Source organism: Chelonia mydas, chromosome 9 (assembly GCF_015237465.2).
Source record: "Chelonia mydas isolate rCheMyd1 chromosome 9, rCheMyd1.pri.v2, whole genome shotgun sequence".
Taxonomy (NCBI): Eukaryota; Metazoa; Chordata; order Testudines; family Cheloniidae; genus Chelonia; species Chelonia mydas.
The window spans coordinates 48,377,345-48,396,809 of record NC_057855.1 but is presented as its reverse complement, the minus strand read 5'-3'; the positions used below and the strand labels follow the sequence as shown (position 1 = coordinate 48,396,809).

At 42.7% G+C, this 19,465-nt stretch overlaps 1 protein-coding gene across 1 annotated transcript in view; it reads right to left on the bottom strand.

The window, feature by feature from the left end:
* The window catches only part of NME9 (NME/NM23 family member 9), a 35,293-nt gene that overhangs the window by 950 nt on the left and 14,878 nt on the right, over positions 1-19,465 (bottom strand). Inside the window, exons 2-7 of the mRNA XM_027821920.3 lie at positions 18,803-18,839; positions 12,081-12,138; positions 8,650-8,753; positions 7,054-7,125; positions 3,345-3,461; positions 1,476-1,548 (exon numbers count right to left, since the gene is read on the bottom strand). Coding sequence (XP_027677721.1) covers positions 1,480-1,548; positions 3,345-3,461; positions 7,054-7,125; positions 8,650-8,753; positions 12,081-12,138; positions 18,803-18,835 — 453 coding nt within the window. The 5' untranslated portion in view covers positions 18,836-18,839 and the 3' untranslated portion in view covers positions 1,476-1,479. The remainder of the gene's footprint in view (positions 1-1,475; positions 1,549-3,344; positions 3,462-7,053; positions 7,126-8,649; positions 8,754-12,080; positions 12,139-18,802; positions 18,840-19,465) is intronic.

Genomic DNA, 19,465 nt, shown 5'->3' with positions numbered 1-19,465 from the left:
CCGGGGCATCACTCTGAACAGTGTGATACAATGGGAGAGTGCTAGAGGGGAAATATATAAGCTCAAGGCTAATTAAGGTGTGGTTCCATGTAGACTAGGGAAGGTGGCTGCAGGTTAATTGGAGCACCTGTAGTCAATTAAGGCCCTGTTAGGAACCTAATTTCCCCCCCCCCCCCCCCCCCTTTGCATCAGGCAGACAGGGGAGGAAGGAGAAAGAATTGGAGCTTGGAGGTGTGGTGTAAAATTTGGAAGACCTGAGAACTGAAGTAAGGGAGACCCTGCCCAGCAGGACAGGGAGACTCCCTTCCCCCCAGCATCTAAGGACTGAGGGTAACCCCACTTAAGGGGGGTGAGCGTAAGAAACCAACACGGGTTCAGAGGGGCTGGGACTGACAGTGAGGAGCAAACCCAGACCCCTCCCCTGCTTCTCTCCTCTACCACCTTCCTGAGCTAGTAGTGGGGCCCTTGGCACCCAAGAGCAGGGGAAAAGGGTGGCATCTTAGCTCCCCGCCAAGAAAAGCGTAGAACCCACCAACCTAAAATTGGCCATCTTGCCACAACAGTTTGATGAAGACCTCTGCTTAATGCCAAGCAGCAGTCAAAACATGTGAAGTGCTCAAGAAATGGAAAATAATACAGAGAATATTTTAGTGTCATGATATAGCTCACTGGTACACCCTCACTTGGATGCTGTGTGCCATTGTGGTCACCCATTTGAAGAAGGATGTAGCAGGAACAGGGGGCAAAATGGAAAGACTGGTTAAAAAAGGAGACAAATAGGAGGGGCTATGATAGAGGCTTACAGAGTAATGAATAGGATGAAGAAAGTAGAGAAGGTGGCTTTGTTCATCCTCTCTTGTTAGAGAAGAACAGGGGGATAGTCAATGAAACTGACAGAGCAAATTTTAATACTGATAAAAGGAAATATGGCTTTACGCGGTGCATAATAAGCATGTGGAGCTCATTGATGCTGCATGTTCTAGTGGCCTGGAACTGGGCAGGATTCAAAAGAGGATTTACAGAGCTAATAGGAACACCTACAGTTACATCTGATATGATTTATTAAAATGGAAAGTGGGATCTTAAACTGCCATGCAACTGGGCACGTGCTACCTGGCCGTGTGTTAGGAAGACCTTTCCTCTAGAAGGAGGCTAGCCCATAACTGTCCACAAGGGCAGTGGTATGCAAACTTTTCCAATTGCGCCCCTCCATTACTGTGCAGCCAAGGCTTCCTCAGCAGAGGAGCCTGGGCTGAAGGTGGAGCTGGGGGCAGAACTGGGGATGGGGGAGGAGCTGGGGGCAGAGAGGGAATGAGGGCGTAGCTGGTCTGGGGGCATAGAGGAGCAGGGGGTGGAGTGGGGTTGCGGGAAGATCTGGCCTGAAGGCGGACCAGGGCTGAATGGGGTGGGACAGGACTGTGGGGTGGAGTGAGGCTGGAAGCACTGTGCTCCCTCATTGTGGCAGGATTACTTACCCAACTAATCTTCCTGTTCTTCCTGAATGATGGTGGCATCTTCTCCTTCCTTGGAGAGGGCTTCATCCTTAATCTAGCAGTGAGAACACATGAATGAGCAGTGATTGCAGGATTCACACCACACTTAGTGACCTATCACACTCCATACATGTGCCAATCATAAACGCCCCAGTGTGCCACAGCAGAAAGCTGGACTGGATCCATTTGCTTCTTGCTGTTTTCAAGGTAAGACTGTTCCGCAATGACCAGCCTTAGTCACTGGGCTGTGCAGCAGGGTTCTCCATAGGTGCAAAGCGTGCAACTAAGGAACTAGCTGCCCAAACCTCCCTGTTTGTTCCTGAATCATGACAGAAGGAAGCACCGCCAATAAAAACCAGTAGGAGACAAGAAGCAAAATCTGGTCACACAAGCCCAACTTCCCAGGCAAGAGGTACAATACACCCAAGAAATGTAGTTTCCTGAGAAACACACCTCCCGCTCTGCATGTCTCATGTGAGGCTATCTTTTGAGTAGCAGAGATGCAGACAGAGTTATTTCTCATTCATTAACAATACCATCCATTCAAGAGTCTTGCTCTTGGGAAATAAACAGCTCAGGGGATGTGCCAAAATAAAGGGAATACTAATAAGCAAGTGGTGGAGCAGCTGGGCTAGTGCTGGAGCTAGCTAGGTCTACAGTGACACCAGCACAATTCCTCAAAGTGGATTGGCTCAGGCCTCTCCTTTGAGGATCTCCTATGACAACTCCTGTATAGGAGCAACGTACAAGGTCTCAACACTAGATTCCTTCACTGTATTTACCATGTTCTTCTGCCTGCGCTGTTTGTACTTTGGCAGACTCTGCACTTTTCCCAACATGCTGGCTATTATCTGTTTTTACAGTCATGTCCACACCTCCCACACAGTTGTCTGGGCTGTCTATTTGGGCAAGGTTTTGGTGCCCTTTCTTACACTGATTGATTTTATCTCGTTTTCCTCTCCTGTCTATCCTTAATCCTCCATTATGTGACATCTGCATGCATATATGGTTTCTTGGCTCTCTTCCTGCAATTTTGCTGATTTGTACAACTTTTTCTAAAGCTCACAGTCTCTCAGCAAACCCTCTTCCCATCTCTGCAGTCACCATCCCAGAGCACCCACTTGTGGCGTGACCCAGCATTTAGGAAACTCTGCTTGGGTCCTTAGGACTTCAGTGGTCTGGTATGGTGGTGACTTGGCCCTATGGCCAGGTCACATGATTGATAGCCCGAAAGGGGTGGAACTATGTCCCAAACAAGTAGTGTCCAACACAGTACTGGTACTCAACACATCTTCAGTCTCACCCTGCTTCCAAAGCAGCATCTCCGCAAGCTTCCCCCTGGAGTCATGCTTCTTTTTCAAGGTTCACCACAGGAGTTAACGCTACTCCTGTAGCTTTCGCACAGTTCTGCCTCTGCCAGGCCCTGCCCACAGAGCTTCACCTCCAGACCACTCCTGAGTCTCTTGTTCCCCAAACCTCTAAACTCCTTCCTTTAAACTCTTCCCTGGGCCTGACAGACTCTCCAGATGTAATCAGCTGGGGCTAACAGAGCTAGTTAACCCCTTCTTGGCCTGAGTGGGGTTTATACACACCACCACAGATGTGCAAATAGGTTAAAAAAAGCCCATCATGACCATGTCTGAAATGTCAGCTTCATTCTGTGAGCTGGAGCCCAACTCCAGAAACGGCTTCTGGAGGATGACAGAACTGGTAGATGTTGCAGTGGGTGTGCTTATTATACCCTTGGCCAAGGTAGATAATCCTCGTGTGCTCTCTACCAGGGACAGCTTTATGAGGAGGAAGGGAACCTTTCTTGTGACAACATGCCTATATATTGAGAGCCCTGATTACCACTACACGTTCTGCTCCTTGTCCTAAAACCTTCCTTTCTGCCTCCAGCTGGTCCAGGATCGTTTTCTGTAACAGTGGTGCATTGGCTCCTCTTACAACAGCTACAAATTCTCCTCCCTGAAAGGTATTACAAGGCAATCAATCAGATGATATGCTTACTGGTGACAATGTTGTTTATTTTTATTACTCCCACTAAAGCAGTTGAAATGCTAAAATCAATTTTTATTTTGAGGACAGTATTAATTATGGCAAAATCCAGGTTTAATTTAGTTACTTGAAAAAAATACTTCCACCAAAACTGAATGGGAAGTGGTAGGTGAAAGCAGTTAGTTATTTAGAAGCATGAGCATTGATTTATTTTATTAGAGGAGAAAGGCTGAATCAGGAAAAAGCCACTCATTACTTGATGCACTGACATCCATGGAGGAGCTACCTAGAACTCATCAGCTGCATGGAGTGGGACTGGGTATTACTCTAAGGGGAGGGGATACGGTCAGGTTTTCTTGTCTAGGTGGGGGATACATTGCTTCCAACCTGATCCCTTTCTCTTTGCTGAGGCAGATGAGGGGGAAGGGTGTGCAAGCTGGCCCTGGCCAGAACAAGAAGAAATGATGTAACAACCCTAATAAGTATAAGGGCCCTGCAAGATTTTCCTTGAACTTACAACAGCACAGGTAACCCAGTGGTCAGACTCAACCATTAAGCCATTACACATCTGTGCCAGGAGCTGAGTGGTGGCATGAAGGAGTCTTCCTACAGTGTACAGGAATTTGGTAGTATCCCTTTAAATAGCTTGTGAGTCCTCTAGTGGTGTTGTGTGTTCTGTGTTTAGAAACCTGCTTGAGCAACATGTATGTAGTCAGTAAACATGCTGATTTGGACTACAACATGCCCAGCGGGTTCCATCATGTTAGGTTTGTTGAGTAAAGAGCAAAACAACATTTCCCCTGGGCTTTCTGGTCCTGGGTTCTTCCAAAAGACCATGGGGCACACTGCTAGCATACCTGGGTGGATAAAAATCCATTAAAATTGGATTTTCCATTAAATTAAATGCAGATAGTTTTTTTTTTTTAAATAAACCTATTTAAAATTAAAATTGAAATGACAACTAATGCTAAGGCCTAAATTTCTTAAACGCTAGTAAAATTAGTTAAATTAAATACAAAACATAATAGTAAGCAGTACATGTTTGCTGCCATATTTTAAAGAAAATCAAAACACAAAACTGGAAGACACTGACTAGGCACCTGGAACCAGAGTTTGATGAAGTGCCAAACCAGCTTTTGACGAGAGTAGCCTCTTCTGTAGGTGAAGAGAGAATGCTTTCTTCATTTCAGTTTATGCATCTAGTTCAGTTCAAAGTTAAGAAACCAAACAGGAATTGGAAAAGCATGCAAGCTTGTTTCCCCGTTCCCTGCCCCCCACATCTATAAATATAAACTGGGGTGAGAGGATGAGATCTACTATTGCTAAAATCTTGAATAGGACATGATGACCAGAAACAATCAGTTCAGTTAAGTACAGATAATACTTTCTTTAATAATTCAGTTTTACAGGACAAACATGTTTTGATAAACTTTTTCCTATGTATTCAGCAGTTTTAAGGTAACTTTATTTAATAACAAAACCTTTAATGCTGTCTGAGTCCATTTGTAACTGAATCTGAATTTCTATCCAAATAGAGCTTAACACAAATCACAAGTAAAAAATTAATTATCGTCTAATAAATAAGAAATGCATCATTCACAATTTTCTAAGATAATAAAAATGGGGAAATTAAGAGGGTGAATAAATGTAAATTAAGTTATATAATTGTTTAACTAATGTGTATAGATACTGTGTATCATCCTGGCTAGCAAAAAGAAGTACCAAACTTAGTATAAAGACTATATTTCGTTGCAAATCAACATGTTTGAATTGTCACCAACCAAAGAGAATCAACCTTTCCCTAGGAAAATAACTAAAAACTACAAATGTAAACCACAATTGAAATCGATTATTTAAATCAGTTTCCTGCTTGTGGATTCAATTAATTATTTAAATAAGTGATCTAAATTGTTTTGCTTTAAATCAATCCACGTTGTGGCAGATCACAGTCAGCACCCTTCCTGTTGGGGATGATTGGGAGGTCCTGAGTACCACCCCCACTCCCCAGGGACAGAGCTTACTCAGCTCCAGGCCAGGAAGGTGTTCTGCCAGAGAGCCCTCTTTCCTATAGTGCCAGGAAATGAGGGCAGCATCTCTGTTCCCTCAGGGTGAGCCATTCAGCCTGTGGGAATAGGGAAAAGTTCTGTTCTGTTAACATGCTGTGTATACAACACCATACTCCAGTTTACCATCATCTGCACAAGCTTTCCAAGTGCCTATCTCCACTCATTTGACCTCAGCTACTCGGACTGTCCAGCACTAGGGAGATAGAAGAGAGGTGCTAACACTGCTCAAGTGACACCTTTTAGATACACGTCAATAGCCAGTGAGCACACACTCTCATGATATAATTGAGACACGTATTGCCTATTGGCAGATGACAAAAGACTCCTGCAACCCTGGTTCCTCACCCCCATTGTCCATCTTCAGTTATGGCCTGAGCACAAATAGTGCTGCTCTGGGCCGTCAGCATGGCTGTAGGTACAAGTCAGTGAGATGCTCTATGGTAGGGTTCTTGCCATTTGTGAATGAACTAAAGAGGAGGGAAGCAGATGTTCTCTGGGAGCAGCTTGAACCATTTCACATAGTAATGGATGGAAGGCCATGAGTAACAAGACAGGGTGAAACAGGTGCTCCAAGTTACTCTCTCATTAGGCACAGACAAGGGGACACTTGAGGAGATTTAAAGACAAGGCCCTGATTCTCAACTATGTGGGGTTTTAATAAGTGGCCTGTGGGGCTCATTGCACAGGATATCATGGAGGCCAGGATTCAGAAAGAACATTCAGATGGAGAATGAGACCATCCACTCTTACATTAAGGAGGGTGATTTTGTCCTTTTAAAGAAGGGATACACACCTTCATGCTTCAGGGTAAGAGTCAACCCTGACTGATGAGGGATAGGAAGAAACTTGCCCTATGGGCAGGTTATTCTATAAATGCCATTAGGAGCATTCTAACACCTCCCTCTGATGCAGCTCATCCTGGACAATGGTGGAGAAATGACACCAGCTTAACTGGACCTTGGTCCTGATCCAATATGAATATGGCAAATTCTATAGTCCTGGGGAACAGCCCTCCTATATCTCTCTGAATCATCAGTTCTTCATCTCATTTCAAAATTCAATTACACATTTATTTCCCCTCACCTATACAATATATCTTAATATCTCTCTTGTTCAGTTATTTATTAATAAAATAACATTGTAATTGGATTATTTACAGCTGCTCTGGAAAGCAACTTAGGACAGAGTGTTCAAAAGATAATAACTGATTGGATATGATGATATTATGTCCAGATGGTGGGTACATTATAAATACCTAGACAGACACACAGAAAATAAAACGACTATCATGCATGGCAGCATTTGGGATAGATAAATCAGGTTGCATTCAGGATAGGATTTTGGCACCAAACTGATTAGCAAAGTGAATGAAAGAGATGGAAAATATATCCAGGAGCTGGAGATCAAAAATGCAAACAAGGCATCTTTGGAAGAAAGTGATTGTTTCAACTGGTAAGGTTTATTATTGTGTCCAATTTTAAAATATTTTAACTTACTGCATAAAACAGAAAGGTAGGTTCACATTTTCCTCTGTAGTTCTCTAGAGCATCAATGGAATCTACTTCAGCCTAAATAAAACGTAAAACAAATAATTTGGCTGTATCAAAATTTTACATTGTAGAAAAGTAACCATTTTAAAAAGTGTTGAGAAATATTTTTGCCCTATTAGTGTGAGGGTTTGGAAAAGGTTCTAAAATATGTTTTTAGCTATATACATTGCTTATATTAAGATCTTATTTTAAATGTCACTACCAATTTGTTCACTGCGCAAACACCATCGTTCTTTAATAAAGGTGCTAAGCACCATTTTTAAAATTATCCCCTATAAGATGTACATCCAGCCTCCGAATTAGCTTACTTGCATTTTTAAATAACTTTTAAATGTTTTAATGACTGAAAGAAAGGCACAGCCACACATACGCATATAAGGGATTATTGGCATATCTGATTTTTAATCCCACTCCCTATGGGACCCCACTGGAAACACGCCCACTCATTGTCCCTAATAGCAATCATATTTTGAGAGCTATTCAGCCAGCTGAGCTATTTAATATGCACCATATTGATTCTCTGTAGTGCTAGGTTGTTAATCAGAATGTTGTACGGTACTAAGTCAAATGTTTACAGAAATCTAAGTATATTATATCACCACAGTTACCTTGGTGAGTCAAACTTGTCGTCAAAGAACAATACCAAATGTGATTGATTAGGCGTGAATAAGACCATGTTGATTAGCATTACTTTTACTTCCAAATATGATAAAATACATAAAACCAAAAGCTCATTAGTCAGAATTAAAGATGCGTTGAGACAAATTATCCATTTCTTTATGCATGATAAGAAAAAAGTGTTTGTGCACAGTGTAAGGTTTGAGGTTCTGACCTATTCATGTCTTTGCTCTTCAGTGCCTGAGTTTGTAAGTGATATGATAGGCATGTACCTTAACTAACTTCTAAAAGGAAGATTTTATATTTGGAATGTAATTAGAGAGTCCGTTGGAATGCATACCCACAAGGGGCTGAGTTAAGGTTGCACACACATCCTTAACCTCAGCATTTCTCAACCTATGAGTGCTTCACTTTGCAAATGTAGTGTTCCTACAGCATAGCTGTATGTCTGTGAGAGGGAAGACAGGGTAACAATGTTATATTATTGAGTACTGTTTCTTAATTTATATTAAAATGTAGTCTCTCCCATTGTTCAAACTGGGATACATGTTTTCCTCACTGGTGATACTGTTGTTTCTCACTTTAGGCTCAGATTTGAGATGTTCAGTATTGTATAATGCAATTCTAATAAATTTATAAAGAAAATGTGTGTTTAAAAAAAATCTTTCCATTTGGAGAAGGAATAAGAACTGAATAGAACAGTAATAGGCCTGGCCCTGCAATTTGTATCCATGTAAGTTTCCCCATCCTCCCATGACTAGCCCCAGGAAATCAGTGGGACTACATGTATGCGTAAGAACTCCTGTCTTATGTACACATTTGCTGCCTATTGCAAGGACAAATGGCTTCAGCATTTCCTCGTCTGTTGATTCCGTAGGTGATTTGGTACTTTTGAAGCAGACACTATTCTGAATTACATCTTACCACGGCAAAATGCAGGAGGTCATCACCAAGCTCATTCCTTATTTTTCTGAAAAGGTTCACGACTGTTCTGCATGGACCACACCAGCCTTGATACACATCAACAACTACACAAAGGAGAAGCTGTGTCAGTAGGGTTATGCAATGACAGGATGGGGACAGTTCAGAAATACTGAGGCCAAGCACATACAAAGAACTTGGTCAGTCCAGCTTTTCACTCCATTTTGATTGTACTAATTTCAGATTATGCAGGGTCACTTGAGCAGTGAAAGGGGGAAATTTCCAAATGTAGATGGCCAGGAAGCAAAATCACACAATTCACTTTCAGTGTAGAAGTGTGGGTCAGGTGTTCCACACCCAGATAAATTATTAGAAAAGACTGCTTGTTGTAGGCTCAAATATTGTTTGTTCATAAGACATAAAAAGCAACACAGGAAAGCAGGGAAGAGCAGTGGCATGGGAAGAACAAGCACAGTACCTAAAAAGATACTGACAAGTCAGATTACGGCCATGAGTTGGTAAACTGATGAAAGTTGAGCTGACAGGCAAACTTTAATTATTTGGTTTGTTCCTGTTCCTTAAAAAAGGTTTTGCAAAAGGGATGTGTATACCAAAGAGCTCTGTTTGTTTGCTCTATTAATGCTGTGCAATTTGGCCTCTGAAAAATCTTGTGTATGACAGCAGCACTTTCAGAACATTATTAATCTTCACACACACATACACACGCACATGTTGACTCAACACATACAGATTCTGTAATGAAAAACAGCTCTTGGACAACATTAAAGTTGAAATAGCAAGCCCTCAGAAATTCAGGAAATCAACCTTAACTCTCCCGCCTTGTTTTTATCTTTTACAATAGGGTCTGACTGAAATCAATAGAAATAATTTAGTGAGACAAGGTGGGTGAGGTAATAGTTTGTATTGGACCAATTTCTGGTTCAATAAAAGAAATTACCTCACCCGTCTTATCTCTCTAATATCCTGGGACCAAGAAGGTTAAAACATTACTAGAAATAATTTGTCCATTTAAATAAGAAAACCAGTGTCCTTCCCTATAATTAGCACTTCTGATAATAGAGGGCAGCACCTGCTCTGGACATTACTCACTGTTACAGGGTGTGCTGACCCTTTAAGGGGGCTGGGGCTAAGCTGCACCTGTTGTAAGCATAGCTATCCCCCAGGTCAAGGAAATGGGCGAAGTCATATAACAAGGTGAACATGTGGTTAAGAGCAGCCCTGATGGGAAAATGAGAGCACTTGTGGTTCAGTCAGAGAGGGACTCCAAGAAGAACAGCTGTGGGAGTCAGAGGTCTATAGAATAGTACGATGATATATGGAAGGGCTGGGAGTACAGGAAGAGGGGTTGGGAAGGAGCAACGGGGTGGTTGAGGCTACAAAGGGGCAGAAAGCCCAGTTGTTTAGGGTTCCCAGGGTGGTAACCTATAGTAGAAAGCGGGTATGGATTCCCCCTATAAAGGGGTGCAGCAACTTGCTAGTAAGGGGAGGACTGAGCGGCTGTTTATACTGCCATCTAATGAGGTGCTGCAGTAACCCCTACCAGCCAGGGGAAGATTGAGAGGCTGAGGAGAGCCCAGGGGCAGGGCGGAGGTGGAAGAGAAGACAGACCCTCAAGAAGGAAGGGATGGGACCAGCTGATGACTGGGGTGGAAGACTCTTCAGTGTTGTGTTTGCCTGGGCTTTGGTACTCTGAAAGGGGCAGACTTTTGGGGGTATGGCCCGGGAGCTAAATCATCTCAGCAATCAGTCCATGCTGCAGGTGAGGGGAACCTGAGGCATCAGATGGGCCTGGAGCCAGACTGGATAGGTCCCTGTTACACTCCCAAAAATATACACCTTCTCATTGAACCTCAGTAGAGGCAGCTGAGTGTTTTCTCCCCTTTGACATTCAGACTCTGCTGTCCTGCTGCAGCACTGCGTTCCAGCTGAAGGGGTGCAATTCCCATGCTGGAATGACATCAGCTAGGCTGGTAAAACTAAGGCCTGCTCTAGAAAAAAAAAGTTGCATTGGTTTAACGAAAGGTACGATTTTAAATTAATTTAGTTAAGCCAGTGCAAAAGGTATGTATGTGTAACGCCAACAGACCCTGGTCATCGGTCTTGGGACCTCAGTGCATCCGCCTCTACCGCATGAGCTAAAAGCCAACTAGCTGTTAGCTAAGACTGTAGAGCACACTCATTCTTCTCTCTCTAAGTGGTGTCAGTGCCACTAGATGGGACAACACCACACCCAGGAGGTGTTTGGATTACATATGCACACACTGAGGGTGGTCTAAGTGATGACCCATGGACTGGATCCAGCCTGCAGAACAATACCATCTGGACCCCAGATGTGTCTGTCCCCCAGCAGACCTGCTCTACAAAATAGCGTCCTATGTGCAAGGCCACTCTTCATGGAGGATGCCACTTTGTAGAGCAAAACGCACCCTCCATGCACCATGACCTCACATACAGTGTATGCGTGAGGTCATGCCAAATGGAGGACTCCATTTTGTAGAGCATTTAATTCTGTATGTGGCCACAGAGGTGCCCCCAAACTAGCATCCAGCCCACAGGACTGAAAAGGTAGGACCACCATCTTATCCCAATTAGTAACAGATTTAAATTAATCTGAGCAAGGCTCTTAAACTAAATAAGAGTGTCTATCCAGCCTTTTGCACCAATTTCACTAAAATTGGTTTAAAAAATTATTTAAGTTATTTTATTTAATGATTTAAGCTAAGTTAACTGGTGCCACTTTCTCAAGTTACAGTCTCAGATAAGGAATGAACTCTCCTAAATATGCATCCTTTGGGCTAGCCGCTACTCAGGCTAACTCTGAGGAGGTTAGGCATCTACAAGTGATACTGGTTGAAAGCTGAAGCATGGACAGTCTCAGTCATTGCAGGCTTAAGTTGATTACTGTGTTATGACAAGAAACTTTGCAGAAATGTTTGTATTGCTGCTAGTTTTGGGGAAGCTGTTGCAAACAGCAGGAGTGTGTAACCTTTGCCTAGAGTCATCTCTCTAACTAGAGTCAATTCCTGGGGCAGGTTTCTCCCTGACAGACTGAAAGGGGTATAGATAGAGTTGTTAAATTAACCTGAGTAAGAGCAATTTCAGGTGAAGTATCATGAAGGATCCTCAAAAATGATGTCTAGCAGATTGTGGAGCAGAATCTCAAGCAAAGTGGTAAAGTCATTTCAGGTAGACACAGTAACTGAGTATCTACAGCAGCTACCATGCTGCATGGGCAAGGAGACCAGGATGACCTAAAGACATCTCAACCATGTTCATTTTATATCACTCTGTTTGTTTCTTACTCCCCTGCCTTACAAGGAAAGTGGCACACCTTCATTTCAATAGTTTGCTGGTCCTGAGTGTTTGTTTTGAAATTAAATGCAAGTGATCTGAAATGTTTGCTCAGTCCTTACCTATCAGTCCTTTTAAACCCAGCATTTCCTCCCAAAGCTCCTGGTTATTGACAGTAACCTGGGGTAAATTAAAATATATACATGGTAAGTGTGAAGAGCAATAGATAGCAATATGCGATAACTGTTTATTTTACCACAAAACAGTTTCACTTTTATATTTAAACAAGTCACAGCAAACCATGACACAGGAACAGCTGGAAGAAAGGTTCTGACTATAATACTCAGTATCAAAGGGTCTCTTACAATACCCAATGGGATGTTAATACCAAGACCCACTGTTCTGGAGTACCCGAACCCCCTAGCAGGACTCTGGGTGTGTGGTAGAGGGAAAGAGCACAGCTGTCTCATCTCCTCCCTTCAAGCAGATATATGTGGGTGCTGGCAGACGTACCAGGGTGGGGGGTACTCTTGCCACTACTGCCTTTCTGACAGGGGAAGTGGGTACTTCTACTGCTCCTAAGGGAATCTGGCCCTTGTCTCTCTGAGAGGGGAGCAGGACCCCAGCCACTGTCTCTTCAAGAGGGAAGGTCATTGGGCAGGGTTCTGCCATGCCAGATTTTAAGCAGAGCTAGTGGACAATCCACCCTCTCATTCAGACCTGTCCAGCCCCCTCTTCCCATTCCTGATCACACAACACCCTGCCGCAATGATAGCTGTTAATTATGTGGAAAGTCACGTGCTCACAATTGTCCTTTAACACAGTAGCAGCTGAAAATATGGCCAAACCAGCACCCTGTGATCACCCAGCTCTCTGCAGACCACGTGGAACACAATTCAAGAACCCCAGAGCTAGAAAAGAGCACATGGGCATGTGTGTCTGGTAGGCACCAGTGAAAATTTCCCCATGGAGAAGTATGAAGTCAGCATTAAGGATCTGTAATATAGTGTAATTGCAAGGAATGTAATGTGTATTATATTACTGTACATGCTGTATGGGACTTATTTATAGAAAGGCAGTGTCTGTCAGTGAAAGTGGTGAACATAATGTGTGGTGGTAAGATATGTTGAAGGAGGATACTCTACCTAGACACTTCTTGGCTTTTATGGGTTTGGGTGGATGGTCCTTTTAGGCAACCCTCACTGGGTGTTGCTTGTTTGTTTCTTTGATGGGAAGTTCTTGGTTTGTGAGAATTTTCTTGGTTTTTTGAAGCTACGTTCAGTAGAAATGACACAGGTCTTTCCTCTGCACAGAAATTATAGGTGGAGCTGGAAATTTTCTATGCCAGGTAGGTCTGCCTCACACTCTTATTTATTTATTTATTTATTTATTTATTTATCAAGTTTCCACAAATGAGATTAGGAAAAAATACATTTTGTCCCTGTTACAAAATTTGTATAGTTGTTTTGTTGAGATGATCTAGTGCATCCATGCTTTGCAGCAAGGGCTTGAAATTTAGCAGGGATGTGCCTTTTGCTTTCTTGGTTTAAAAAACAAAAACACCCAAATTTGGCCAGTTTGCAAAATCTCAGTTTGCACATGCTCACTGAAGACTTGTTAGTGTGACAACTGAATGCTCTGAAGATTCCATCTGTAGAGCGCATGCTCCAGCCTAAGGCTGCAGGGGCTGAACAGGCCTTTGCTTGCAATTGCTACAGGCCAGTGTGTCACCAAGCACAGAAACTGAAAGCATGAAGATTCTCTCCAGTGCTTTCAGTGCTCCTCCTGCTGGCCCGTGGAAGAGGATGCTGCCTGATTTGAATGCAGGTGGGACAAGGACTGGACCCGGGGCAGTAGCAAAATGAGTAGATTAGGACAAGAAGCCTGGAGTGGGGTAAAACTGGGACTGGGAGGAGGAAGACTAGGACTGGGAGCCAGTGGGAGGGGACAGAGATGGGGGATGGGGGGAGATCGACTGGATTACGAGCTGGAGGATGGAGAGAAACTGGGACTGGCTGGGGACAGAGAGTGGGACAAGAACCTGGGGTGCAGTGGGGTGAAACTGGGACTTGGATAAGAAGTCCAAAGGAATAAACTGAGGCAAGATGGGCAAGAAGATTAGGACTGGGTTGAAGAAGTGGGGTGGGTGGGTAGGGGGAGTTGTGGAGGAAGAGACAAGACAGGGAAAAGCTGGAGGGGAGGAGTAGAAGTGGGAATAGAAGAAGAAGGTCTGTGACCTCCAGCGCACACTACCTTCCAGAACTTGGAATGGAACTAAAATTCTTGAATCTCACCATTCCTTTCGTGACTGATTCAAGTAAGAGAATAAAAGCCTAATATACTGTTATTAAGTAGCACGTTACTTCTTCAGTATGAGTGGTAGAAGTCAGAGCTGTGCAGCAGAAGGTCCCAGTTTCAAACCCTGCTGACAACCAAGCAAACCCTATTTTACCAAGCCCCTGAAAGCAGCTTGTTCCTGGACTGGGGCTGCTATTTCCACAGTCAGGCATCTTCCCAGCCAACCAAACATCACTGCTGATTAAATTTATCCGTTTTATTTGGGTGGTTTTCTTGTAAGTTAAGTAGAAATTATCCATTTTTGAAGAGTAGAGCTAGAAGACTTGAGGAGAAAAACAGGGTGTGAACTTCAAAGACGGGATATTCATAGATTCTCAGGCCAGAAGGGATCACTGTGATCTTCTAGTCTGACCTCCTGGACAATACAGGACATAGAACTTCCCCACAATCATTCCTAGAGCATATATTCAGAAAAACATCCAGTCTTGATCAAAAAATTGCCAGTGATGCAGAATCTACCATGACCCTTGGTAAATTGTTCCAGTGGTTAATTACTCTCACCGTTAAAAACTGATGCCTTATTTCCAGTTTGAATTTGTCTAGCTTCAACTTCCAGCCATTGGATCATGTTAGACCTTTTTCTGCAGGATTGAAGAGCCTGATATTAAATATTTGTTCCCCATGTAGGTGCTTATAGACTATAATCAAGTCACCCAATCAACCTTCTTTTTGTTAAACTGAACAGATTAAGCTCCTTGAGTCTATCACCATAAGGCATGTTTTCTAATCCTTTCATCATTCTTGTGGCTCTTCTCTGTACCACTTCAGTTTATCAATATCTTTCTTGAATTGTGGACACCAGAACTGGACACAGGATTCCAGCAGCAGTTGCACCAATGCCAAATACAGAGATAAAATAACCTCTCCACTCGTACGCTCAAGTTTCCCCTGTTTATGTATCCCAGGATCGCATTAGCTCTTTTGGCCACAGCATCACACTGGCAGCTCATATTCAACTGGTTATCCACCATCAACCCCAGATCTTTTTCAGAGTCACTGCTTCCCAGCATAGTGTCCCCCATCCTGTAAGTATGGCCTACCTTCTTTATTCATATAGCTACATGTAAATGTATACCTCTATTAAAATGCGTATTGCTTGCTTGTGCCCAGTTTACTTCCTGATTCAGATCACTCTGTATCACTGATCTGTCCTCGTCACTATTTACCATTCCGACAATTTTTGTGTCTGCAAACTTCATCAGTGATAATTTTACATTTTTCTTTCAGGTCATTAATAATAATGTTAAATAGCATAGGGCCAAGAACTGATCTCTGTGGGACCCCAGGGATCCTGCATATGTTGTGTATGAATTTTGAACTTGGTGGGTATTATAGTTTTCATGCAAAAGGGGTACAAAGTTTTGTGATGTACCATGCAAGATTTATGCGTGTGATTTTAAAAATTCACATACTTTTCTAAGAGTACTTTCCACTTTTAGTTGTTTAAAACAAGTAAATGTTTCATTTCAGAAACATCAAGGTCCTATCAAAGCAAATGCCCTATTCCACTTTTACCCTAGACCCACCATCAGTGCCTCAGTAATACCACTAGAACTTAATACTTGACTGTTCACTTTGGCCACTGGATGGCAGGATTTATATTAGGGTCACCCTTCCTGCATCAGTAAAGATTATGCCGTTATGGGTTGAATTTTAAATTCAGTTCTTAACATTGTGTTTCTTGAGATGCTCAGTGAAGTGCCTGCCTTCACTGTGGCTAGTGAGCCATATGCAGATGAATACACATTGGTATCAGATCAACTCCATTTTTTTCAAGTCCATTTGGCACTGTGGAAACAAAGATGGGATGTTTCAGAGCAGCAGCCATGTTAGTCTGTATCCACAAAAAGAAAAGGAGTACTTGTGACACCTTAGAAACTAACAAATTTATTTGAGCATAAGCTTTCGTGAGTTACATTACATCACTTCATCAAATGCATGCAGTGGAAAATACAGTGGGGAGATTTATATACACAGAGAACATGAAACAATGAGTGTTACTATACACACTGTAACGAGAGTGATGAGGTAAGGTGAGCTATTACCAGCAGGAGAGAATAATAATTAATAATAATAATAATTAATAATAGTACATAGTAGAACATAAGAATGGCCATACCGGGTCAGACCAAAGGTCCATCAAGCCCAGTATCCTGTCCTCTGACAGTGGCCAATGGCGGGTGCCCCAAAGGCAATGAACAGACAGATTATCATCAAGTGATCCATGCCCTGTCACCCAATCCCAGCTTCTGGAAAACAGGGGCTAGGGACACCATTCCTGCCCATCCTGGCTAATAGCCATTGATGGACCTATCTTCCATTAATCTATCTAGCTCCCTTTTGAACCTCGTTATAGTATTGGCGTTCACAACACTCTCTGGCGAGGAGTTCCACAGGTTGACAGTGCGTTGCATGAAAAAATACTTTCTTGTATTTGTTTTAAACCTGCTACCTATTAATTTCATTTGGTAGCCCTTTGTTCTTGTATTATGAGGAGGAGTAAATAACACATCCTTATTTACTTTCTGTATAGCACTCATGATTTTATAGACCTCTATTATATCCCCCCTTAGTTGCCTCTTTTCCAAGCTGAAAAGTCCCAGTCTTATTAATCTCTGCTCATATGGATGCCGTTTTATACCCCTAATCATTTTTGTTGTCCTTTTCTGAACCTTTTCCAATTCCAATATATCTTTTTTGAGATGGAGCGACCACATCTGCACGCAGTATTCAAGGTGTGGGCGTACCATGGATTTATATAGAGGCAATATGATATTTTCTGTCTTATTATCTATCTCTTTCTTGATGATTCCCAACATTCTGTTCACTTTCTTGACTGCTGCTGCATATTGGGTTGATGATTTCAGAGAACTATCCACAATGACTCCAAGATCTCTTTCTTGAGTGGTAACAGCGAATTTAGACCCCATCATTGTATATGTACATTTAGGATTATGTTTTCCAATGTGCATTACTTTGCATTTATCAACATTAAATTTCATTTGCCATTTTGTTGCCCAGTCACCCAGATTTGTGAGATCCTTTTGTAGCTCTTCGCAGTCTGCCTGGGACTTAACTTAAGAAGCCAACACATAATACAGCCAATCTGTCGAACTACTGTTCTTGTCTCTAACCCTCTCCTTAAGTCAAAATAGTGGAAAAAGTACTGGCAACTGTCCTCTAAGACCACATGCTGACTGCTGATAGCCTGGATCACACACAGTCTGGTTTCAGACCAGAGTGTAGAACAGAGACAGATCTTGTGGCACTAAAATAACCTCCTTATAGTTATTAACTCAGATTTTGAGGCCAGAGGGGACCATTTACTCTAAACTCCTGCATGACACAGGCCAGAATTTCACCCAGCAATTCCTGCATCAAGCCCAGTACTTGTGGGTGTACTACAGAAGAGTTAGAAAGACAGATGACCTCAATTAAAAGTCTCCAGGTGATGGAGAATCCACCTCGTCCTTGGTAATATGTTCCAGTGAGTAGGTATCCACAGTTAAAAAATTGCACCTTATTTCCAATTTGAGTTTTCCTACCTTCAACTTCCACCTATTGGATCTTCTTATGCTTTTGTCTGTGTGAGTCAAGACCTGTCTGGTATCAGAAATCTCCTCCCCACATATGTATTCATTGATTATGAGCAATTCACCTCTTAACATTTTCTTCCATCAGTTCAGTAGACTGAGCTCCTTCAGTCTCTCAGTGTCAGGCAGATTTTCCAAACCTAGAATCTTTCTTGTAGCTCTTCTTTCAACCTTCTCAAATTCTCCAACATCTTTTCTAAAGTGTGGACACCAAAACTATATGCAATATTCCAGCACTAGTCTCATATATGCTATGTGCAGAGGTAATACCACCTCCCTACGCCTACTCAATACTCTTTGAAAGACTAAGCTAGAAGGGGTAGAAGTTTCTCAGTTTTCTTAGAGAAGCCAAACTCCAGCTGAGTGTCATCACTGGAATGAACCCCACCTACTCCTTTCTGCACCCTTTACAAGAGTGGCTCTTCTTCAAAGTTCTCCTACTGCTTTGGCTCTCAGTACAGGAAGACTTTCTAGACAGATTCCCTGCACAATTCTTTTTACATGGTGACGACCCTGAGGAAATCAAAATGTAACATAGAATAGGACTTGAAAGCACGTTCTTGAAAGAGCAGCTGTGAATGGTGTTCAGACTTCCATAGAGGTCCCTGTGGCAGAGGCTGAATTACCACAACCCCTTATTGTAAATGACCCTGCTACATCCTTTAAAAACACCTACTTTGGGGGTTGTTCTGATTTGCTGCAGCCTCCCCACCTCTCCCACCATTTGCTCCCTCAAGGAAGACTTGCCTCAGCTGGGACCCTGCACCATCACTTTCCAAGCAGAAGCCAGAGTAACTCAGGCCAAATCTACCCCACAGTACTGACAGCAAGTATAAAAGGTACCATATCATCAGTTCTGGAATGTTTTTGTAGCATGGACCTCTATTACTGACCTGCAGTATTATCTCCTTCTTCTTACTGGCCATTATTCTGCAAGAAGAATAGAAGTCACTGGAACATCAGTACAGAGCAATTGCTGTTTGCAGTTCAGAGCCACCTCATAGCATAATCAAATGATCTAGTACAAAGAAAGGAGTCTTCTTTCTACAACTGAAATTCACGTGCTGGCCAGCCTGCTGTTGTAGGGAAAGGCTTTTCCACGCCATGCTCAGCCAGTGGGGTTTTATATTGTTCAGCAGTGCCCCTTCCCCGTCACTAGGTACTAGTGTTGGCGGGCTCCTCTGGAAGGATTCATATGGCCAGAAGGGACCATTGTGATCACACGTGTTTACTAATCCTTTAATTATTCTAATAGCTCAACTCGGAACCCTCTCCAATTTATCAACATCCTTCTTGAACTGTGGACACCAGAACTGTGCCAAATACAGAGGTAAAATAACCTTGCACAATTCCTACTTGAGATTCCCCTGTTTATGCATCCAAGGATTGCATTAGCTGTTTTGGCCACAGCGTCACACTGGGGGCTCATGTTCACCTGATTAGCCACCATGACCCCCAAATCTTTTTCAGAGTCACTGCTTCTCAGGAGAACCGCCATCCTGTCATTTTGGCCTACATTCTTTCTTCCTAGACATGTACATTTACATTTAGCCATA